General features: G+C 39.6%; 1 protein-coding gene across 2 annotated transcripts; it reads left to right on the top strand.

Annotated features, from left to right (window-relative positions):
- Nucleotides 1–614: 614 nt before the first annotated feature.
- HSPH1 (heat shock protein family H (Hsp110) member 1) lies at nucleotides 615–22,740 on the top strand. 2 transcript variants are annotated; one of them, XM_065830024.2, is made up of 18 exons: nucleotides 616–872; nucleotides 1,633–1,690; nucleotides 4,615–4,755; nucleotides 6,322–6,444; nucleotides 7,617–7,716; nucleotides 10,196–10,329; nucleotides 10,810–11,054; nucleotides 11,981–12,209; nucleotides 13,122–13,228; nucleotides 14,548–14,681; nucleotides 16,841–17,046; nucleotides 17,843–17,974; nucleotides 18,735–18,872; nucleotides 19,061–19,186; nucleotides 19,684–19,791; nucleotides 19,885–20,004; nucleotides 21,220–21,381; nucleotides 21,882–22,740. In XM_065830024.2, exons 1-18 carry the CDS (start codon nucleotides 766–768, stop codon nucleotides 22,080–22,082), a joined length of 2,571 nt encoding a protein of 856 aa, XP_065686096.2. In that variant the 5' UTR covers nucleotides 616–765; the 3' UTR covers nucleotides 22,083–22,740. The 2 variants fall into 2 exon arrangements, with proteins under 2 accessions (XP_071660761.1, XP_065686096.2); XM_071804660.1 differs by lacking the exon at nucleotides 17,843–17,974 and having other exon boundaries at nucleotides 615–872.
- The last annotated feature ends 1,450 nt before the right edge of the window (nucleotides 22,741–24,190 follow it).

Here is a 24,190-nt window from a genome sequence, read left to right as displayed (position 1 = left end):
AGCCAGCCTCAGGCTGGCTTGGTCCCGCTGCCAGCACAACAGCCGCCACAGGCGCGTACCGCCATTTGTAGCGCTTCAGCAGCGCTCCGGCACTCAGTCACCTCCCCAGCCCCCGTCTCGTCAGAGAGCAACAGCAGAGCGATCCGCACAGCCTCCGCTCTCCGGCGGAGAGAAAGCCCTATGGCCACCGCAGCAGCGACAAACGGAGAAGAACAGGGTAGGCTGCGAGCGAAAGAGCCGGGAAAGGAAGGCGACGGGAGCAGGGGGACGTGCGGAGGAAGCAGCGCCAGAACTCGCTCCCCGCCGCACCGAGAAGACGTTTAACCGCCACAAGCAAGCGAGCGCGAGACACCCCCTACGCGAGCTTCCCGCCCCCGCCACCTTCCCCGTGCGGCCCCGCCCCTGCCCCGCCGGCTCTGACACCGGCCGGCGCATCCCGCCCCCGCCTCTTCCCTTGGCGGAGGCGGCGGCGTCCCTGGTCGCCATGAGAACGGCTTACGTCACCGGGCCTCGGCGCCGCTGATTGGCAGGAATTGTTCGAGAACGCCGCCGAAGGCGGAAGCGGAAGCCGCACGTGGAGCCGGTGAGTGGTTGCCGCAGTTTCTGGAAACTTCGTCTCATTGTCATATTTAAAGCGGCGGCGCCGGCTTTTCTCTCCTCCCTCCCGCCTGCGTACGGGGCCGCCGCGCGCAGCACCGGGGTCGGTGGCCGTAGCGCCGGGAGCGAGCCGGGGCAGGGTAGGGGTCTCCCCCAGGCGGTGGGGCCATGGCCGTGGTGGGCTTTGACTTGGGCTTCCAGAGCTGCTACATCGCCGTGGCGCGGGCCGGCGGCATCGAGACCGTCGCAAACGAGTTCAGCGACCGGTGCACGCCGTGAGTGAGGAGTGTGGGGGGTGCGACGGGTCCTGGTTAACGGCCGGCGGAGGGTCCGGGCTGGAAGGCGCTGGAAGCGGGTGGGTGAAGGGGGTGTCGGCTGCGCGGTCCCCGGCACTCGCCGCCTTCTGACGGGCCCCCGAGAGGCTGTGGGGCGGGCTCGGTCAGACGCTTGGCGGCGGAGAGGCTGCGCCGGTTGGCGCTCCGCTCTGTGGATCCCCCGAGCCGGGGCCGGAGCGTGTCCGGCGGCACCGACCTGCACGTGTGGCCGGCCAGCGGTAGGAGTTTCTCGGCTGCGCGTCTGGCTGGGAAGGCCGGCGGCTGCCTGGTGAATCCCCGACGGGGCAGCCTGGCTTAAATGGGACACCCCTCCGCGCCTTTGTGCTCGGGTGGGCTCTTAGAACTGCCCCGGAGCAGTAGTCTGTAGTCAGATACAGAAAGCCTTGGGCTCAAAGCAGGAGTTCGTTGTAAAGTTACGAGCAGCCGAACACGGACGGGTAGGATGTAGTCTGGATGTGAGATCTTAATTGTGATCATCGTGTTTAACTGTTTGGATGAACCATTGTGAAAAGTTCTGGATTCGAGCCAAAACGTTAAAATGGGTAAGAGTCTTATTGTAATGTTTTACAGCGAGTTGGAAGAACGGCACTTCAACAGAAAGCCTTTGGTGTTTTACTCGCAGTTGCAGAAAATGTATCTGTGACAGTCCTCAGTCACGGTTCTTTGTAGCACTGAGTTAATTAGTCTGTTGTTCTTTCAGATCGGTGGTTTCGTTCGGGTCAAAAAACAGAGCTATTGGTGTCTCGGCTAAAAACCAGGTAGGTCGTTTCCTGGCATTTGTGAATTGGCCAGTGCAAACTGCTCAGATACCAGTGAGTGTGAAAATAGCTATAGTTAAATCCAAAAAACTTAATTTTCCGTGTTACACCTTTTATTTTAGAAATGCTGCACTATTCTGCTATGCTTCCTTCAGAGAAATGCAGTATGTTGTGGTTTTGTTAGAATGCTACTGCTCTCTTTCATTAATGTTAATGTTTTCCAGTTGAACATGTTCCTTTTCTGACAAGTTAAGGTCATCGGGGGATTTTCTTCATAGTGCTTGTATGTAGGATTTTCCTTACACTTGAAGGAAAGCATTTTAAATGCTGTGTGTAGTTTCTTAAAATGAGGTGCAAAGGGAGAGTATTGGCTCAAATTTTTAAAGCTATTTAGGTAGCTCAGTACCTTTGGTTTCACTGAAAAGTTGTATGCCTGTGTTTTTGAAGGTGTAAGTTCTTAGTTTGTTGGGGTTTTTTAATAGAGGTGCTCTGAAAGATAGGATGTTTTCTTCCTTAAAGTAGTATTTTTCAATTTAAAAGGAGAGCTTAATTCTGACAAATCTTAGAATAACTAGATGTAACAGTTAAATAAATCCTCAGGTATGGTAATGTATTGTGGCTTGTTATATAACTGCTGCCAGAGGAGACTGGGCATGGGGCCTCCATGTAGTAAAAGGGCTGCAAAGGGTTTCCATGGAGAGAGCACTAAAGGAGACTTTTATGCCACTGTCATAGCTCTTAATTTTGGACAGCCGAGAAAATATGTTAGATTACATGTTCATAAGCACATACATGCTTTCAGATACAGGTTAAGTGATTAAGGTGGATACAGATACAGGCGGAGTGATTAAGTAAATATGTATTTTTGTGGGTTTTTTCTTATGTTTGGTTTCAGTGTTGCTTTTGTTTATTTGACTGCTTCCATTATTGCAAGTTGGAAAGTAGTGTGATTCATCAGTGTGCAGAAATGCATTGATACTGCAAACAGCAAGTGACCTGAATCCTGTGTACTCTCAAATGTGTTTCAGTATTGCTTGCTGCCAGTGGTCCAGTTTGGCTGACCACCTGAGATGTGAATCATGTTGCTTTTGTAAATGAAGCAATTTCTTGACATGGACAACTAGAGTTATATTTTTCAGTGTCCTAGGGTGTGGTAGCTGCTTAAATCAAGGAGTAGAACTTTCATTTGAATAAGTTTATTATTTTAAAAACAAACAAACCCCTCTTCCTCCTCCCAAATCATCCTATAGTAACTTCAACAATGTGATTGTGTGTGTGAGAGAGCTCATCTCTTTAACACTTGAGGAGCTGCTGTTGGAGCAGATTTACAGAGAATTTGTTTCCTTTAGGTAGGTCTTACAGCATTGGAGATGAGAGCAGTATGTTAATTAACAGACCATAAATTTCAGCTTTCTTGATTGTGACTAAGCAGGAAGATATTAAAACATGCTACAGGCCTAATGGCATACAATTACTCTAAAAATATCTTAAGATTGTTTTCTTAGGAAAGGCTCTTAGGTTAATTCTAAATTAGGCTGTAAAAGCTATCAGAGTGTCCTTCTCTGCCCACTGTATGGTAATAATTTTTGCTTCTATGTTGTTCTACATTAGAGCTGTGAATTACGTAGCCTTCAAATACTCTGAAGCTGGACACAGGAACCTAAATACTCTATTGCATTAAAGTACTGGAATTGTTCCTGGCATGATTTTTGACCTGAACTAACTCATACTGAGCGCTGTTTGGCAATTAGAATAAACCAAGGATGATTGCTAGTAGGGAACTTGGGTGTGACATCTTTCTCTCCATGCACACAGCTTTCTGAAAGTTACTGCTTAATAGTATGGGTATAGCCTGCTGCTTTGTCAGGGATCTTTTCTGTTGGAGAACTGTCATAGTTGCATAGTTTTCTGAGATAAGATGTAGCTCACATTCTTCAGTTCCATTATGGAAAATTTTGCATGCAATGAGAAACTGGTGCTTTCCGTTGAGGGTAGTGAATGCTAGAAATCTTCCTCAGTATGCTTGTCATCTGAGTTATTATATTATGCAATCTGTTGGTGCCTGTTTAAATCTGTTCTGGAGAGAACAAAACACTTCTATGGTTTCTCTCCAAGAGAATAGGATTAATTCTACTTCAAGATGCTTTCAGTATCTCTTCTAGGCCAGTCTAGTTGTATAATTTTCATTCTGCATTGGATTTCTTATAAAAAAATGCTTTCTCTAGGTCAGTTGGTTCTGTGGGGAGCTTGCACTGTAGTTTAGCGTGTACTTTAGGCTGACATTGTTAGCAAAAAAAGAGCCTCATGTTTCCTGCTGTTGTCTATGGACTGTACCCTTCTTTGATCTAGTGCCAGAGTTTGAGTGGCTGCTAGGTAAGCATGAACAGGGAAATTACATCGTTTAAAAGTAGTTTGGGGAAAAAAAATGCTGGGTCTTGAAATGTATGGGGAGACTTGTCAGCTTGAAACTTAATAACTGCAAAACCAGTTGTTTGCAGGTAATGTAATGGGGTTTGAAGTGAACAGCTGGAGGTGAGCTGGCTGGGATTGAAGTGCCAGTTCGCAAGCATTGCAGCTACTTGTGAAGCTGGCTCCTGTCTTTTATTGTTTGACTTCTGCCTAAATTAGGTGTGTATAGTAGTAGGCCCTACAGATCCTGTTATTACTCACCTGTTTGCTTCAAGGCTTTAGAGATACTTGTATAATCCTTATAATGCTTAATATATAGTGGTCTGTAAATATCTGTGTCTCTGACTCATACAGTCTTCTGCAGTAACAAGGTAATACAAAGGTGTTACAGAAACAGATGTGAGGAGTGAGGAGTTGTTTTAGAACTTGACTGATGCTTGGGGGCATACAGAGCAGCACTGAACATTGCAGGTTGATTAAGAGTGGATTTCTAATTATCCTGTATTTCTTTACAGCAAATTACTCATGCCCACAACACGGTATCTAACTTCAAGAGATTCCATGGCCGTGCATTTAATGATCCTTTTGTTCAGAAGGAAAAAGAAAGGTTGAGCTATGATTTGGTTCCTATGAAGAACGGTGGAGTTGGAGTAAAGGTAAATTTGCAGTGTTTCTTTTAGGGCTTCATAGCTAAATTTGAAAGTTTACATTTCAGCACCTCATCATGAAAATATGGGTTTCATTTGATTATTTTAAAGGTTTCCATTAACTTTTCTGTTAAATAAGAGCCCTTCTATGAATACACAGCTTCATCTTTAAATAGTAGATGTTAACTATCAAATTAAGGTTCATTTGTGAGTAATTGCTGAAATGTGAGCTTCCCTGTTGGCAAATTGCACATCCAGCTCAAACATTGCTGCAGAAAAGCTGCTAAGATAATTATGAGGTCATATGGTTTTCCTTCAAAGCATTAACCTTTCTGTCACTCGTGTGGAATGCATTGCAGCAGTCTAATTATGTGATTACAAATTCCTTATAAAGTAGTAGCAACTCTTCTTTAGAATAATTGCTATAAATGAATGATGTGTTTATCCGTTACTTGCTACAGACGTACAAACTTATTTTGAGCCACATTGCAGGCTGACTCTTCCTTACATATCAAGGAATTTTCTGATACAATGTCAGCTTTTCATAGAATAGCTGCAGTTAATAACATTGTATTCATTTGCAGCAGTATATGAAAATACTGATAATGAAGCCTTGCTGGCATAAAAGATTGTGCTGCTTCACTAATGAAGACTCTAGCTTGGTTTAGTTTGTTCTCTTGAACCTTGAACTAATGCCTCAAAACTTCAGTATAGATCAGGCCTAGGTAATGAATAGGTTACAGAAGAGATAGTACACTAGAAAGAATTCTGTCTGGAAAAGTAGTCAAGCTTTACAAAAGAGGGGATGCATTTTCTTATGCTGTTTGTGACTTATGAGGTTAATGGATAAATTCAGACAGAAATTAAAGTTTTCTTTTGCGGGGTCTTTTACTATATGAGAAAGTCTAGTATTTGGAGAACAGTGCTACTTGGTATTTCTTCTTTGTTCTCAGACAGTTTGGAGAGCAAATTAGTATTTTTTCCCTATTTAACTGTTGCTTAAAAGTTTTGAGAATTGATTCAGTAAGTAACATTTCTTGGTAGGGGAGCAACAAATAAACTGTTTGCTGAGCTTCATCTTAACTTTGCAGTTGTTTTATGTGCATAGGTGAACAGTTATTGCACAGTTCTTCCTTTCAGAGAGTCTTCATGTATTTGAGCAGAAGCATAAAAATGTCAGCAAATAGTCTGCAAGTCATTCTGGACTTCTTTGCAATTGGCAGCAGTTGGGAAATTTATGGGTGTTTTTTTCTTTTTTTTTTTCCATAATGCTGTGTGAGCATGTCTAGCTTTAGTCACATTTTAGACTTGTGTCACTTTTTAAATCACTTTCTAGCCATTTCCTTCCTCTATAGTGTTCATATGGTTCTTTATGTTTTAAGGCTGTGAAAATGGAATTATTCCTTCTGTAGGCCCTCAACTGGGAAATTAAATTGTAAAGTGAAATACCATAATGAAATAATTAAGCATGTCATGATTGACAGAGTATTAGTTAGCAGTGTATCAGAAAACATTTGAAGTAATTTTTCCTCCATTTGAAAGAATGGAATTATTCTACCTGTTTCTTCTATCCAGGTCATGTACATGGATGAGGAGCATATCTTCAGTGTGGAACAGATTTCAGCAATGTTATTGACTAAATTAAAGGAGACTGCAGAAAGTAACCTGAAAAAGCCAGTAACAGACTGTGTTATTTCTGTAAGTAATTGTAGTGCACAGGAACATGATGTCTTTTAACTTCAGTTATTGAGGGCATTTTGTTTCTATTCATGTAGAGTGAAAAAGAACATGGCAAAAGCGCTTGTAAAGGGATTAATCTTAACTAGCTTTAGAGCTTTTGACTTAAAGAAATCCCAGGGCTGCTTCCGTATTCCAGACCCTGACCCACTTTATGAACTTGTTTTCTTGGTGATATCTGAACTTTCAGACCCAGAGTATTTCTGGGATCCAGGAATGTACCCTTCTGCTGCGGCTTGTTTCTATGACTAAGCACAGTAATTAATCATTAAAGACACCTTTGTTTATCAAAGTTTGCCCTCTGGCAGCTGAAAATCTTTGTTTCTTATGTTCATCCTCTTGGTTAATTTTTTTTTCCAACTTGTGACTGCACAGAAAATGACCTCAGATGAAGGACAGTCATTCCATTGCAAAGCCTGAGTATAAAATAATGTCTCCCTCTGTGTTCTCAATGACTCTTGGAACAATTCTGTCTCATGTTGCATCTAGGAAAATTTAGTTCTGTTATTATTAAAGTTTGTTCTTCAGTTGATACCTGGAAAGTTAGTGTCTTCTAATGGTATAGGTTTTGTCCCTGAGGGTCAGAGGTCATCGTCTAACACCAGTGCTAGAGATCTGTAGCAAATTTTCAACAAAATATTCCTTCAGAATCTCTTACCACTTCTTGCCAAAAGTAATTTTGGCCAAAACATTCTCTTTATTTATTATCGCTTATTTCTTTATATCTCTCACACCTGTAATATTATGTTACTTTTCCCCCCGTTTACTTTCTTGGACAGGAATACATCCACAAGTTCTGACTAAAGGTTATTCCATGTCTGTCTCTGTAATACCCAGTTTTGTATTTTGCACTAGTAATTAATATTGCTAGCATTTGTATACAAATAATCTCACTTGTTTCTAGGGTGTCCTCATGTAAACTAGCTGCGCATTTAATTCCATCTCAGCTTGATTCAGTAGAATATATGAAGTCCGTATTCAGTACAGTAGCTGCATATTAAAAGACTTGTGGTGAGCAAGTGTATTCCTCAAAGAGGAGAAATAGATGTAATTTTAAAATGAATGCTTTCAAATAAACAGCGTGATGTCACATTTTCTGAAAATAACTTCCAATTCTTGCCTGTTTTCTTCAGGTTCCATCTTTTTTCACAGATGCTGAAAGGAGGTCTGTTCTGGATGCAGCTCAGATTGTTGGATTAAATTGTCTTAGGTTAATGAATGACATGACAGCAGGTAAGTGGGGTAAAATAGCAGTTTCTGCAAATGAAAGGCGTGATAGTGCATTTAGTTACTCTAAGAAACAGGGCTGACTTGAAAAATCAGACATGAGACTTCAACATCTGAAAACTTGTTGCTCTTCTCTTGATTTACAGTCTTTCATTTTAACGTCTTTTGTGTGAAAGGGTAGACGAGATGAAGCTTTGGTGATAGTTATCTACCTGAGTACTTAGGAGTTGCCACATATGCCTGGACTACTTGCTCATTTAGTTTACTGTCCAGAGGAAGTAAAGTTTTTCCATAAGGAAGAAACCTTATGATGCATAGTTGTGGGCTTCAGGCGCTCTTAAATGAAGGTCTTTGATTAAGTGTCAACACTTATTGATTTCCAAGGCTTTTGTCAGTATAATTGTAGTTTTGAAATACAGACACAAAAAAGGCAATCCTGTTTGCTAATCTGTTCAGAACTCTAAAAACACATCAACAGAACCAAGAATTTATCTGGTCTTTCTTGAAACAAGCATTCTTACCCTGTCTTCCTCCATTTTTCTGTTTCATTTGCTGATAGAACCTTTGTTTTATGGTTTTAAGTAGCATAATAACTAGTGTTGGTTTCCTAGGGGAAGGCATAGGAAGCTGGAAGTAGAGATCTGTACCAGAGGACAGTTACTTTTCTGCTCCCACTGCCCACATTAGTTACATAAGTAGGGAAGAGTTAACTTTAGGACAATTCAGAGATGACCTCTCATGGTGGGGTGATGTGATATAAGGCAACTAAAAGCATTGTCACTTCCTTTTGGTTTATTTGGCAGAACACATCAGCCCAGTCTTTGACCATGCAACAGCCCTGAGAGCTTTTCAGGACTTTTTAGCAAGGATCTTTAGAAGCTTTGCCATTGAAATGAACAGTCCTCAGAAAAGCAGAAAGCTCTTTCATCCCCTTAGCAGCACCAGTAGCCTTTCATTACTGTGTAGCGCACAGTGTTTCAAGTTTTCTTTTCATTACCTTGCAAGGTGAATGGGTAGTATCCAAGTTTTTCTAATATTTTCAACGTAAGAAACTTTTATATCTTTAGGAAGGGGTCCTGAGATACAGTGGAGCAGAAAAGAAAAATAGTTTTATTTTTTTAACGAGAGGCAAATTCTGCTGCAATTTATCAAGATTTATTCATAAATTTATTTTTAGCTTGGAAACAAGGGCAGCGTATTCAGTCTGCTCAAAAATACAAATGTTATGTGAAAGAACACTCTAATACACAATTTAAATAAAATCTAGATCTTGAGGATATAACATACGTTTTGTGAAACAGATTTTCTATTTTAAACTACCACCTCTCAATGACTGCTTGTGGGAGGGATTGAGTGTTGGTATTGGGTTTTTATAGACCCCAAAGAATCCATGCAGATGAGAATGAGTGCACCAGCTGCAGGTGAACTTTATTAGACACCGGAATCCATAAATCTCAACTCTCTGATCAGTGGGAAACTTGACTGTCCTTGTTCCAGATGGTCTGGAGCTACTGCTTTTGATGTGAGAGAGGGAGCTGATGTCCCTTGCTCCTCAAGTGAGACAATGTCGGTGTGACTGTAAAACATTTCTCTTCAGAGCATGTATTCCCAGCCTTCCTTACCATCTTCTCTAGTGCTCTTTCCTGACAATCTGTCTAGTAGCCTGGCTGTTATCTTCATTTTGGGTTTTTTAATCATATGCAAATGTGCGTTCTTGCACATTCTATCTTGTGCCAAAATTTCAGCCTTCCCTACACAACCATGTAGCCAGGAATCTCTAGGGTTTTATTTATCTTCAATTACTGCATCAGCCTCCTGCTACCTTTGACACTGCTATCCATCCAGAACGGCTGCTGCTGCAAAACCGTGTTCTGTACTTTGACTTCATTATCCTGTGTTTACGTGCCACACTGGCTTCTGTTTTACACTTTTGATGCACTTCATAAACTGTCCCCTCCTGATACTCTCTATAGACTGGGATTATTCCCTTTTGCAACCTCTGCAGACCATTTATACAATTATCGGACACAGCCTTTGTGTCTTGGAGTTACCCTTGAAAATATGAAACTACATTTAGGTTTTGTTGTAAAGGTGCTCTGTGTTATTGATTACTATGCAAAGAAAAAAAGAGTTGTTAATAAACAGAACAAAGTAGGAAACCCCAAACAGGGTTGTTGCTTCTTAGTTTTGCGTGCTTGCACACTTAAAGAGCATATACGTGACTAAGGACGGATGATTTGCCCTTCAAATCCTGCAACATATATTCCATGTAGGTAAGACTGAAGTTGGACCATGTAGGTAAGACTGAAGTTGGACTTGATGATCTCTGAGGTCTTTTCCAACCCAGTTGATTCTGTGATAGGTATATGTCTGGATTTGTTTTGCTGCTCTTGATCCTGTAGCTTAATATTCACAGGGATGTGATGGCATGCAGTTGGAGACTTCCTAGAGACTGCATTGATAATATCTGATACTTTTTTTACAGTGGCTCTGAATTATGGAATTTATAAACAAGACCTTCCAGCTCCTGAAGAGAAGCCACGGATAGTTGTGTTTGTTGATATGGGACATTCTGCATTTCAAGTATCAGCCTGTGCATTCAACAAGAGTAAACTTAAGGTAGTAAGATTAAGTGAAAAGGCTTCTGAGACATTATGGTGAAATAGCCTGTAAGCTTTCCTTGTTTTGAAAATTCTGAAATTATTCAATGCATGGGAAGAGGCAACAAGTCAAAGGTGAAGATTTTTTTCAGTGTCCTTCATTTCATTAGGATGGTTTCAAATAGAGGTTGTGTAAATTCCTTGCAGTCCACCGATGTAAGATATACAACTGCTATAATTTAAAATATTGTATCTAAATGTGTGTGTATTAAAATTTTGAATGTTTAGGATTGTCACCTAGTTATTTAGTCTTGCTTCCACTGTTAAAAATGAAGAGCAATTCTTGGCTGATATGGTTAATTAAAGTACTTAAACCTGTGCATTAAGATAGGCCAAGTTGTCCCCAGGCTTTTTGAAGCAAAGGCTTGCTGATATGGGAAGACTGCTATTCCATTTGATTTTTACTGAGGGTAAGACTAATTGTGTTCTTTCAAACCAGGTACTTGGCACAGCATTTGACCCTTTCCTAGGTGGAAGAAACTTTGATGGAAAGCTAGTAGATTACTTTTGTGCAGAAATAAAAGCAAAGTACAAACTGGATCCAAAAACGAAAGTTCGAGCTCTTCTTCGTCTGTATCAGGAATGTGAGAAACTGAAGAAACTAATGAGTTCAAATAGCACAGACATTCCCCTAAATATTGAGTGTTTCATGAATGATACTGATGTATCTGGAAAAATGAACAGGTGAGTTCTATGCAAGACAGGCAGTTGCTCTGGTGGTCGTATTTCTTAAAACAAGTATTTCTTTCCATGTTTGAAAGAAACTTTCTGTGCTAAAATTAAGCACAAGTGCTGAGTAGCTATGACATTTTTATAATGCTAGAATAACTAAGGCTGTGAAATGTAATATTCAGCTAACTGAGCAATGTTTCAGTGTAATAATCATGCATAAGAAGCTTGGATTCTTCCTGGAGAATGACACATTCTTAAAACCATGGGTTGATGTGTACAAACCAGACCCAGGGCGGTTGGCTGCATATTTAGGCCTCCTGCATGTTTTAGGTAACCTAAATCTCATACTGCTCTCAAGATAGCAACAATTGAAGCTTCGTTCCTTTTTTCTGTTCTTATTGTAACTGTGGATGTTGGCAGAGAAATAAGAGGACAGAAATGGTGCTTATGGGATGACTTGATTATGCCATGAGTGTAAATGAAGTTCTGTGTGTGTGTTTCTCGCACACATGCACAACCACAAACTTAATTTGTAGTCACTGTTAGTCCTGTAACTACTGCCAAGAGAGTGGTATGTATTTGGTTATTTTTTTCTTTCCTCCAGTATTTAGGTAAGAGTATTTCATTGTAAAGGAAGTATCAGTGTTTTCTAAATTCGTATGTGTAACCTCTGCTGAGAGGCACATATGTAGCACTTGCTCAAACACCACCTTTATCTTACAAAACTACATTGATAGCAGTGTAGGAAAATCTGTAAGCAGCTGTTCATCTTCTGCCTTGTGTATGGTTGTCACTTCAGCCTGTTCACACGGGTTTAGCTTTAAGTGTCTTTGCAATGTAGTTAACAGACCTGGTCAAGCATCAGTTTGGAAACAAGAATACCAAGAAATCTTAGGGGTGGGACAGGCCTTCATTGGTTAATTTATTTATTTCCTTAGGTCACAATTTGAAGAACTGTGTGCTGACTTGCTACAAAGGATAGAAGTGCCTCTGCTTTCATTAATGGAACAGACACAACTGAAAGTGGAAGATGTCACTGCTGTAGAGATTGTAGGAGGAGCAACCCGCATTCCTGCTGTTAAAGAGAGGATTGCTAAATTCTTTGGCAAAGATGTCAGTACAACACTGAATGCGGATGAAGCCATAGCTAGAGGCTGTGCTCTGCAGGTATGGTACTGGCAACACTTGTTAAATTTAAAATGTTCCTTGAGAGCACTTTTTTGAAGAATTAGCCAAGCAGTTATGAGAAATGGCAGAAGTGGTGAATTTTAAAGCACATAAGGGAACATGTGTTTACTGGGTCTTTTTATGGACTTACACTGTTTAAAAAGTCCAGAGTGCTCCTCTGCAGTGCAGTACTTTACTCAAAAGTACTTATGCTGTGTGTATTATGTAAGCAGTCCACTCTTATCTTCTGAAGAACAAGATCTAGGTATCTTTTATGAGAAAAATGTAAGTTCCTGTGAAGCTGAGGGAAGAGAGATTTTTAGTCAACCAAGTGTATGAGAAGCTGCCTGTGAAAAGCCCGAAACACTGCAGGTTTGCGTTTTCTGATATCCAACTTTCCATCAGTGTGAAACATAGTTCTTTAGCATCTTCCCCCATTTTTACAGTTTCCAACTAGTGAGCTATATTTTACAAGTAAACCACTGCCTTCTTTCTTTTCTCCTTATTGTCTTATTTCACCCCCTCTTCTTTGGCTTGCTTGTTGACCTCATCTCACTAATTGCTTTCTATCATTAGCAATCAGTTGTCTCCAGGGAAAGAAGCAGGATCTGTGAGATAAACACCACTTCTTTTATGACCAAGTAACACAGAACTCCAATTATTTACAGTCCTGGTATTCATTTAGACTGTTACCCTTTTTTATAAGCTATGGTAAGAAAAAGGCCAAAAGTCCTGCTAACCCGAAGGGTATAAACACTTCTGCATGAGATTTCTTTGTTCATATCATATTCCACTGAAATCAAGCAATTTACCAAAGCAAACACAGTTCTTTTTCTTGTTTGAAGATGTTTAGCTGTTCTGTGTGGGTAGAGTGGAGCAGTTAACCAACTTTGTGTGTCTGGTTTTGTTTAGTGTGCAATTCTTTCTCCGGCTTTTAAAGTGAGAGAGTTCTCTGTGACAGATGCTACACCTTTTGCAATATCTCTGCTGTGGAACACAGAAGCAGAGGACACTGAAGGGTAGGTATCTCACTACAGTTCAATGAAACTATATTTGCCTTCATAATTCAAGGATGATGTTCTTTGTTCCATTTAAGTTAGGGAGTTGACATTCTGGTGCAGAAAACCCATAGGCCATGTACCAGAGAGAGTTGACAGTGGAGATTGTGTAGAGGCACACGTTGAAATTTTAACCATGACTCCTCATATGTTAAAAAAAGATTTTAAAAAAGTGACTGAATGAGCTACCAACCAATATCTTGCCTTGCATTGTCTTTGCCTGGTTGTCAGGTTTTGGGATACAAAATGAACTAGAACAGCTACTGGATCCTAATCCCACTTTCCTTGCTGGATTCTTTTTACTCAAGATGTTCCTAACACCTCTCTGGATTCTTGTAGGAGCATTATGCACTATGTAAATATTGTTAGCTTGCATGGATGATATTTGTCTGAAAACAGAAACAAGGATTTAACTTAAAATTTTCAAGAAAAATTTATTGCAGTTACAGTGTCTTAAGATTTGGACCTCTGGCTATTAGATGTTGCTATGCCTGTGGGAAGTGCAGTTGCTGTCCAGGATGTAGAGAGGTCTGAGTTAACTTTTTGGGAAGTTTGGAGTTCATGGACCTGTTCATACCTTTCTCATTCTTTGTAATTCAGCCTTGTCTTTTTTGACTGTGTTCTGTGGAGATGCAGAACCTAATTGTTCTGTCAAACCCTTCTGAGAGAAACCTATTGGTTCACATTCTGGGTGGGTGGCATTCTTATTTTCTCCCATTTAGATTTTCAGATGAGATCCTTCAGTTATTAGGAGGCAGAACTCACTTGGAAATTAGAGTCAGGCTGGCATAATAGCAGACAGACCCTAGAGGAAGAACACAAAATAAAGCTGGTTGTCTTTCTGTCATATCAAAAAATGAATAATAATTTGGTGTCAGGGTTTTCAACTAAGCCACAGAAAGTAAATGAGGAAGGAGTTGATGGCTATAATTAGCCTTTTGAGACTAATGGATGAAGGGTGCAAATTATGATTTAAATTATGCTATTCTAAACTCAGAGTGATGTCTTTGCAGGAAACAAATTTTGGAGGTCTGCTTATAGTCTGTCACTGAATTGCCACCTACATCTAAACTTATTTGTTTGTGGAATAGGACAATTTCCCAGTACACAACAGTAACATTTTTTTCCATACAGTACAGTAGTGAAGTATCCTTCTTGGAATTGCTCAGAAGGGTAAAGGTGTCAAAACATTATGTTTCTTGGAAGAGTTCTGATCTTCGATCAAAGTTTTTCAGCTCAAATACTCTACTAAAAGTGGTATTTTTTTCTCTTAATTATAGGGTTCATGAGGTGTTCAGTAGAAATCACCCAGCACCTTTCTCCAAGGTTCTTACATTCTATAGGAAAGGTCCATTTGAGTTAGAAGCTTTTTATTCTGATCCAAATGGAGTCCCATATCCTGAGTCAAAAATTGGTAAGTAGTAGTCCTAGAAATGGTGTTGTCTCACATTGTTTGGTCTTAAATCAGTTCTGTAACTGTGTTACGGTATGGTTATATCGCATATTTAGTGTTTTGTGTCTGGAGGGCTGGGTTTTGAATTCTCCCGTTACATAGGTGACTGAATTTGGATATTTTCTTTTTCTAGCTTCTAAAGTTGCTTCTGTCCGATGAAGAAGAAATAAGGGGAAACTATAGCTGAATACCCAGGACTAGAATAAGGGCTATCACTGCAAAAGATCACTATTTAGCTTTTAAAATATTTTTTCTGCTTATCACTAAAGCAAGCTAGTAATACTTGAAAAACATCTCCTGCATAGAAACACACCTTGAGTGACTAGCTGTTTTTTCCTGTACTTTCTGGATTTGACATGGTGCTGGATAAGTTTCAATCAAGGCAACCTGAAATAGTGGCAGCTACAGGACTACGCTATTGATTTAAATTTGCTAGGTAACACTTAAAAGCAACTCTTCGACAAGTTACAACACTGACAGTGTTGACACTTGAAAAGAGCTTACAGTGTGGTTAGTTAGAAGAAGATTGTGATGGTAAAGATGGGCCAATTAAATAATTGTTCTTAGTTCTGAGCATATAATTAGCTGGTGTATGTTTATCTTAATATTACACGCAAAGCTATTAGTTGTGAAGTAATTGTTTGGTTTTGTTAGAAAGCTCAACTTTCTTTTTTTTTTTCTCAGAGTGGTAAAGAAATTACAAATCTTGTTTAAGTACTAGACCACACACCTCTCCTGTTGGTTAACAATGCACTTAAAATACACTATCACCAGAACTGTAGTGTTAAAGATGAGCTTTATAAATATTCTTAAAATGAGTGGGAGAATATATGGGGCAAAATCACCTCTGCTGATTTACCAGTATTTCAGCTAGTACCTAATGCACTACAAAATTACCAAAACCTATTATTCTAAATGAAAACATCGGTTATTTTCTCTACTTCAAAGCAAATTGTGGTTCTTACATAGAGTCACAAAGTTTAAATACTATGTGTCTTAGAAACCAGTGCAATATTTTGTAGATACAGAAAGAGTAAACTGCCTTTCAGGTTAACTCTTACCATAAAGACTGATAGTGCAATCTGTGACTGTTCAATTTATATGGTGTTAGCAAACAAGAAGGTGTTTAAATGCTGTTCTGCAAACTGGTAAGAATTGAACTGAAAATGACACTGTTATCAGCTCACCAATTAACTCTTTGCTCAGGACAGAATTGTTAAAAGTCCTAATAGGTGAGGCAATGGTTCTGGTAAGACTAGAAAAAGGAAGGATAGGTCCCAACTCCAGTATTAGTGGATTTAGAAGCGAGGGGGATTGCATTCTGTAGCATGTAAAGTAAGCAGGTAAAAGCCTGTGGTTTAGATCTACTGAGGAGGGAATGGTGTGTGTGAGCAGGTGTACATCCAGCCTGTGATGAAATCAGTGCACTTGTACTTTGTAGCTATATGAGCATAGTAATCTCTAGGTCATTGTTTTGGTGATATACGTCATTGTTTTGGTGATATACATATAACCATGTAGTAGGCAGGAAAAATATGTCTGCTCTTACTGTCAAGGAGATCTGATTCTTCATATAATATTAACTAGTTGTCCTTCTGTTTCTCAGTTTCACAAAGCTTGTTTCGAGTGTTATAGGACTTATTAATACAAAACAATTATGTTCTGCCCTAGAGTAAAAGGCAGTGGCAGACTTACATAGATATTAGAAGCTGAAAAGAACACTTCAAGAAACACTTTGTGTTGGGCAATAACTTGTATTAAGATATACCACCTAACATTGGCATTAGTACAAATATTTGTGTGGTTTTCTTTCACCTCACTAATAGCAGCACAAGTAAGGGGGAGTGAACTTCTTGCATTTGCTGTATATTACTAGTGGCAGGTGAACCTACCCAAGATGATGAGAATAAGTGTTCTCCCCTTTTGTAAGGGAAAGTTGGCTGAAAAGCAGCATGCTCTTCGTTTTTTGTAGCATTCACTTTGGGCACCATGAGATTAGCATGGAAGCTTCATCATATATTTAAAAAATGTATCCCCTATGAAAGAGGGAGGTGTTTTCCTGGTTCTGAAATATTATCTATTTAATTCCACTGTGTGAATATTGATTCTTTTGTGTTTAGGTAGGTATGTTATCCAGAATGTGGCAGCCCAGAAAGATGGAGAGAAGTCTAAAGTCAAAGTGAAAGTCCGTGTCAATACTCATGGCATTTTCAGTGTGTCCACTGCGTCCATGGTAGAACCAGTTAAAAGTGACGAGAGTGAAGATGTCAGTGTTGAGACTGAAGTGGAATCTCAGGACCAGAGGCCTATTGAAAACTCAAGTGATGTAAGTTGACTTTTCTTGTGTGTGGATGTCCTTACTGATGAAAGTGTGTTCTGCTGTTACATATTCTGGAAGAAAAATAGCTGCTTCTAAGGAAGCAAAATTAGGTTAATTTCAAGATGTGTGTAGCTGTCAGGAAATGTCTTTATAAGAACAGGAGAAAATTAGTACTATTGTGGAAGTGTGTGGACTTCAAAATCAATTGTTGGGAAAAATTCCAAATGGCAGCAGGTGGGTTGTGTGAGGGTGGGGTTGTGTGCAGCTGCCATTGTTATCCGAGTGGTCCAAATAGGAAAACTTGGTTTGGATTATTAGTCATCTGTGCTCTTTGTGAAAAGGATTTGTGTGTAGTCTGTTGCATTAGTAAAATTTATAAACTTTTTGTGGAATGGAAAGCTGGAAGGGGAGTCCCTATCATTGAACGGGAGCAGATCACTGGGAAATAGTGCAGCATTGTTATGGTGGACTTGATGTTTTCATAGTTTTCTGAGGGGGGGGAAAAAGCTTAAAAGCTATGACTCAGATTAAGAGCCACTTTTTGTAAGAGAAAGTGGTAGTGCGCACACACACGAGTATTATGCTGCAAGCCTGGCACTGGTAGCATTTTTACTAAATCCTTTTGAACTTGCACCTAGCGTGTATCTCCATTAGTTAAAGCATGTGTGTTTCTGCGTGTGCACAGAATGCCTTGTAGGGCACTTTGTACAGTACGTGCGTCAGAAGTGAAGTGCCCTATAACTTTTATTAAATACAAGTGCACATGCCTTCTACATCCTTTGTGCCTGGGCTTTCATTTCAGAAAAATATCCAGCAAGAGAACAGTGAGGCTGGAACACAGTCCCAGGTACAAACTGATGGTCAGCAAACGTCACAGTCTCCCCCTTCATCAGAACCTCCCTCTGAAGAAAACAAAATCCCAGATGTCAAGAAAGTGAGTGACCCTTTAACTCTGTTGAAAATGTTATGCTCTATAATAGTGACATTTAAAATGGTAACATATTCCAGGAAAAAGTAAGGAACTTGGTGCTCGGAACCTTTTTCACTTTGATACCTTTTCTATTGTGAAAAATAACATGTATATCTCATGATGATTTCTGTAAAGAGTCTGCAACAGAATTTCTGCAAGAAGTCTCTCTCTACCGCTTCCCTGTCTTTATGCTGTATTGTACAGCTAATTTGCTTGTGTTGCAAACATTTTCTTTTGTTCAAGAGCTGTTAGAGGCCAAGATTATTAGGCCTGCTGAGAGAAGCTGGGATCAGGAATTCATAAACCTAAGAGGAAAAATATGTTTTTCAGATAGATATATGCCTGCATGATACTGCTAGTAGTTTAGTCTTTCATCTGTATAAGGTGAAAAATGTTTTGGGTTAAGATCTTGACATTGTCAGCATCATCAGTGAAGTGCTAAGCTACAGATGGGCACTTCTGGAAAACCTGCAAATACACCATATATCTGAGAAAAGTCCTTCCTGTAGCTCAGTAATTGTTGTCCATGAAATAGACTGTAAGCACACTAGGATAGGAAGTGGAATCCCTGAAGGGAAAGTGCCTCACAAGTGTATTTTGAAGAATCTGAAAAAGACACAGAAAATCTTTGCTTGTTCCTCCTGTGGAAGTTTCTTTCATTGTAGTTCTACTTCATCAGAAGGAGGTCAGGAAAATAATCTTATTTTTCTTCTCTCCAACTTAGACAAATGAGAAGAAAAGCGATCAGCCCCCAGAAGCTAAAAAACCCAAGATAAAAGTGAAGAATGTGGAACTCCCTATTGAAGCTAACTTGGTTTGGCAGTTAGGAAGAGATCTCCTCAATATGTATATTGAAACAGAGGTAAGTTAGAGTGTGGTTTAGGCTACTTTCTTAATTGCAGTTATTAACCATTTGTTTGGTTTTAAAGGCATTTTCTGATCTTTGACTGTAACTCTGGAATGTGGACTGTGTTTTACAGGAGCTGTGCTTTGAAGAATGTGTTTGAACATAAGTATTTTTTAATTAAAATATTTTCTGTGGTTATGCAGGGAAAGATGATTATGCAGGACAAACTGGAGAAAGAAAGAAATGATGCAAAGAATGCAGTGGAGGAATATGTGTATGAGTTCAGAGACAAGTTATCAGGACCATATGAAAAGTTTGTTTGTGAAAAGGTAGGTAATGGTTTCTGGAACTTCTCTGAAAATACTGATATCAAATATTCTGTATTCCTTTGTCAAGTTTTCTTGCAGCCATCCTGGAAATAGCTGAGAATTGTAACTTATTTGAATGATGGCTTGGACTGATCTAGAGTTAGGTTCAGGCTTAGCAAATAGTTTGTATCCCTGAAAATAATTTTTTTGGTAAATGGAGTAAAGTTTTTATTTCAAATAGAGTTGGTAAATAGGAGAAGCTGTGTTGCTGCACCCCAGGCATTAGCCTATTCAACAACAAAAGACTATAAGGGGTGATGTTGTAGATGTGTGTGTTTCCAGGTTCAGAAGCTGGTGTGGTTTTATTGACTTGATTAGGCAAAAGCTATGTAATATGTAATTTTTATTTAGGAAGGTAAGAATTAATGGTATTTAGCAATGTCCTGTTACTGCAAGACAAACACAGTCAATTGGTGCATATTTTGATGTTTGACATGTTGAATTATACCTATACATAGGATCTGCAAGGATTCTCTGCGCTCCTGACAGAGACAGAAGGCTGGCTGTATGAAGAGGGTGAGGATGAAGCTAAGCAAGTGTATGTAGACAAATTGGAGGATTTAAAGGTAGGTTTGTTAGTATGCTCAAATTTCAAAATTTCCAAATAACACAAAACCATGTTAATGAATCACATAACACATAGGAATTGCTTTTTCTAGAAACTAGGTACTCCAATTCAAATGCGCTATCAAGAAGCAGAAGAACGACCAAAGCTGTTAGAAGAACTGGGACACAGGCTCCAGTATTATGGTACAATAGCTGGGGAATTCAGGAATAAAGTAAGTGGCCTCAAAGTACCTTTCCTTTCCTTTACCACATAGTGTTTCACTGAGGCTCACCGGCTGTCAGAGGCCTCAAATTCACTTTCAGATGAGCTGCATGTTATATAGGTCACAAATTTAACACCACAAATGTTTCCCAGTGCTCAGTATTGCCTAGTGTGTTATATCTTCTGATACTTGATACTTCTAGGGGTTTTCAGGCCAAAAAGTACATTCTAATAAAGAAGGATGGTTAGACTGTTGTCTTTTAAACAGTAATCTGACATTTCTTAAGTGTGCTGCTCTTCCAGTTCTTTGGGAACGGGAGGTGTGCCATGGTGAGAAGCATTAGTGTAAAAGCTACTCAGGATAAACGTCTAGGTTTTTTTTATTCTGTATCAGTGTTTGTGGTGTTTTTCTTTTTTGGTTGGGGGGGGTTGTTGCTTGATTGTGGTTTTTGTTTTGGTTTTTGTTGTTTGTGGGGTTTTTTGCCATTGATATTTGAAGATTACTTTGATATGCATCTCTGCCTTCTGCAAATTTAATCCTTGGGTTTCAACTTAATGAGTTTTCATAGATCAGCTCACAACACTAAAGCTAGTTCAGTTTGAGATTGAAACTTGCATCAAAAACAAGTATGTCCTCACAGCTATAGATTATAAATTTATCATTGTCCTTCAGTATTATTAGAGAGTCTTGGAATAACTAGCATAATTGAAAATAGTACATCTGAGATGTGAATCCATATTTAGAATTCTTAACTAAAATCATAGGTTGTGTTGCTGGGTAGATCCTTCTCCTGATATCAGTTAATTGCGTAACTGCGGCACTATAGGGGATGCTCCTATAGTTTAACAACTGATCCTTCCCATTTCTGTGTATGTGGCGTGGCACTGTCTAAACTACTTTGGGCCCATGTAAGACCCTCCAGAAAGAAGGGGATGGGTTTTTAATCAACCGTGTTAATAATGTTATATTATATTGCATGACCTGTTTGTGAAGCCTCTGTTTCCTCTGTGAACTAAGTTTCTTGTTTGATTATTGGGCAAAGGAAGCTTTAGTTTGACATGTTTCTTGTCTCTTGCTATAACAGATCTGGCTTGTTGCCAACTTCTGTTTATTTTGAAAGTCAGTAAAGATTGTAAGCTGTAAATAATCAGGATACTCTTGTTGACATAACTTGACAGTAAACTTTACATAATTAACTAATAGAAAATGTTTGTATTTGGACAGGATGAGAAATACATCCACATCGATGAAATGGAAATGATGAAAGTAGAGAAGTGTGTTGGTGAAGTGGTAGAGTGGATGAATAATGCTGTGAGTGCACAGGCTAAGAAGAGCTTAGATCAAGATCCAGCTGTGCATTCAAGTGAAATTAAGGCAAAGCTACAGGTAAGCACCATAATAAACTAATTTTAGAGGCTGGTGCTAAAGCTAGACTGGTAGCTGTCCATTTCTCTCTCCTCCAGTTTCATCTTGCTGCTTCAGTGTTCTTGAAGGGTGGTTAGGAAGCATGGACAGAAGGAGATTCAGTAGAAAGCAGAGGAGCTGTACGATAGTATATGTAATTCTGTGGAGCTTATTGACATTTTGTCTTTCAGTCACCTTAAAAATTTGGGTTGTTTTTCAGTGTTACTGGTAGGCACAGAATAGTCTTGAAAAACACCTATGCGAGATCCAAAATATTGAGTTGAAGAACTTTGCCACAGAACTTCAGAAACTAGACCAGTTAATCTCTTTCAGGGTACGGTAAGTACTCGTCAGTCTGGACTGGGGAAACAAATACAGAAGCAAGTTTCAAACTGTCTTTTGGGCATGGGACTCTTCACACTAATGAAGCTGATAGGTCTGTAATGTATATATTCTGACCACATCTTTTCCCTTTCTTTTAGGAGTTAATCAATGTCTGTGAGCCTGTTGTGACACAACCAAAACCAAAAGTTGACTCTCCTAAGGAGGAAAACCCACTACATGAAAGGGCTGATTATAAAACTGAAGACATGGGAGAAGATGACAAAAGTTCTGAAATGCCTCAACAAAATGGCGAGTGTCATCCAAGTGATCAAAACACCATTAGCATGGACTTGGACTAAACCACTGCATTTGCAGCAAGTTATTTCATCCCATGACAGAAGATATTTTTGTGTCGTATGTGACGGAGGGTGGGAATGCATTGTTTTGGAAGCTATTTATATTTTTTTCTTAAAACTTGTCTGGGATATGTTGTGTTACAGGAGGAAGAATAGTAATAGTGTTGGTCTTGACTATCCTAAAAGGAAAATTGCCTTGGTAACTTTCAGATTCCTGTGGAATTGTGAGTTCATACTAAGCTTCTGTGCAGTATGTTAACCTTTTGCATCACTAAAGATGAGAAGAAGGCTTTGATCTGAAATATACTGCTCCTTCAAAAGATTGTAATCAAAACCTTCGTAGGCATTTGTAGATGCCAAGGTAGTTTTCTTTTGTCTGGACATCTAATTGGGTATGTCAATAAAAAGCCAGTGTCTGTCCCATTCATAAGGACTTTCCAGAAGAAACCCTTCTAAGGTTTTTGATTATTGCAGTCCAAAGTGCTTATCAGATAATAAGATGGTGAAATGTGTTAGTAGCATGCAGAAACACTTATGTTTCATCTCTTGCTAAACAATACATTTTTCATGTGGGGTACATAAAATGAAGGAAATGCTAATTCTGTTAGTGTTATTGTGAAGCTTTTTAATGAGCTTTAAAATAAAGTTCACTTTACTGATATCTCCTGACTTGTTGGGTGTAGCTGTTTTCAATATTTCTGGTGTTGCCTTTTTCATGGTTTGTGACAGGCTGTTGCTTTGTGTTCCTGTGCGAAGAGTTGTAAAAAGGCTTAAAACTTGCACACTTAGAACGGTTCTGCAGTGAGTTGGAAGTAACCGAGCAGCTTAACAAGTTTATGCCTCTTTCTTTCCTTTACCCCAAGGGCTGTACATGCCTGAAAGAACCTGGAAACGTCATAGATGTTAAGGCTTAAGACAAAACTTATAGCGCACAGAACCCTGTATCTTAGAGACAAATCTGCATTTCAGAATAAGATGTTTAAACATGATTGAATGCTTAGGCCAGGCTTTGCAGCCTCTTGTTACTGCTTAAACTGAATGGTAAAACTGGGACTTCAGCCTATTCTGCTGAGCACATATCTCTGCTTAGACCACGGTGAAGTTTTAAAAATTAAGAATTTCTCTCAAATCTCTGTAGTATGTTGAAGCTTATTTTAAGGTACTTGAAGGATGCTGAAAGAGTGTTTATATCCTCTGCTTTACACACCAAATTACAGTAGGGAATTGGCACCTGAAATACTGAGGGAAGGATTTTTCTTGGAAGCATATAGACCCTGTATATGAAGTTGTGATACCAGATATGTAAGATCGTTGTCGCTAAATGCGGAGTTGGTTGTTTTAATCTAGGAGTTGGTGTGACTCTGCAGTATTCTGTCTGCAACAACAAAACCAAAAGGAGAAAAGAGAAATTAGTCCCACTAGAGCTACCGAAGAGGAAGTATATGTGTGAGAGAAGACTGGTGCTTTCCAGGGCCAACTAATCCTACTCCTGGCAAGTGTGTTTCTTCTAGCTGGTGCTTTTAGTAGCACCATAAGTCTTACAGCCAGGGGCATGAACAATACTGCAGTGTGTGCAGTTTCCTACAGTAGTGTTCAACTTTCTGCATTGACTGTAATAAACTGGATTGTCAAAATGGAGATCCTTGTTATTGGCTGCTTTGAGCTGTGTGTTCTTTACCTCTGGTACATTAGACAGTTGTATACAGTAGGCAACACAAAGAATACTTTGATTGTGCCCCATCCTTTTCCTAGACCTATAGAAGAGGAATTCAGACCAGTCTTCAAAGCTGTGTTTGGGGTTTGGAAGAGTACTCTGTGTTGGTCCTGGTAGAGTGGTAGCACCAAGGGTTAAGTTTCTGTGACAGACTATTGCTTGCTTAGAGTATTGCTGAAATGGAAATTCTGGTTCTAGCACCATAAAAGATAGGAGCTTATATTGCAAGATCAGTTGGATGCCATAGCAGGAAGCTTAGCCTGATTGGAGTAAAACTTTGTAGAGGCATTTAAAGTAGGGTTCTGTCTGAACATCTAGTCCTAGATCTCCAAAAAGAAGCTTTGCTGGCCCTGGAGTGATGGATTGTTCAGTTACCTCTACAGAAGGTACTGCTCTA

The sequence above is a fragment of the Patagioenas fasciata genome, chromosome 1 (assembly GCF_037038585.1).
Source record: "Patagioenas fasciata isolate bPatFas1 chromosome 1, bPatFas1.hap1, whole genome shotgun sequence".
Taxonomy (NCBI): Eukaryota; Metazoa; Chordata; class Aves; order Columbiformes; family Columbidae; genus Patagioenas; species Patagioenas fasciata.
Note: the sequence above shows the minus strand (reverse complement) of the source record. Positions and strands in the feature narration are given on the sequence as shown.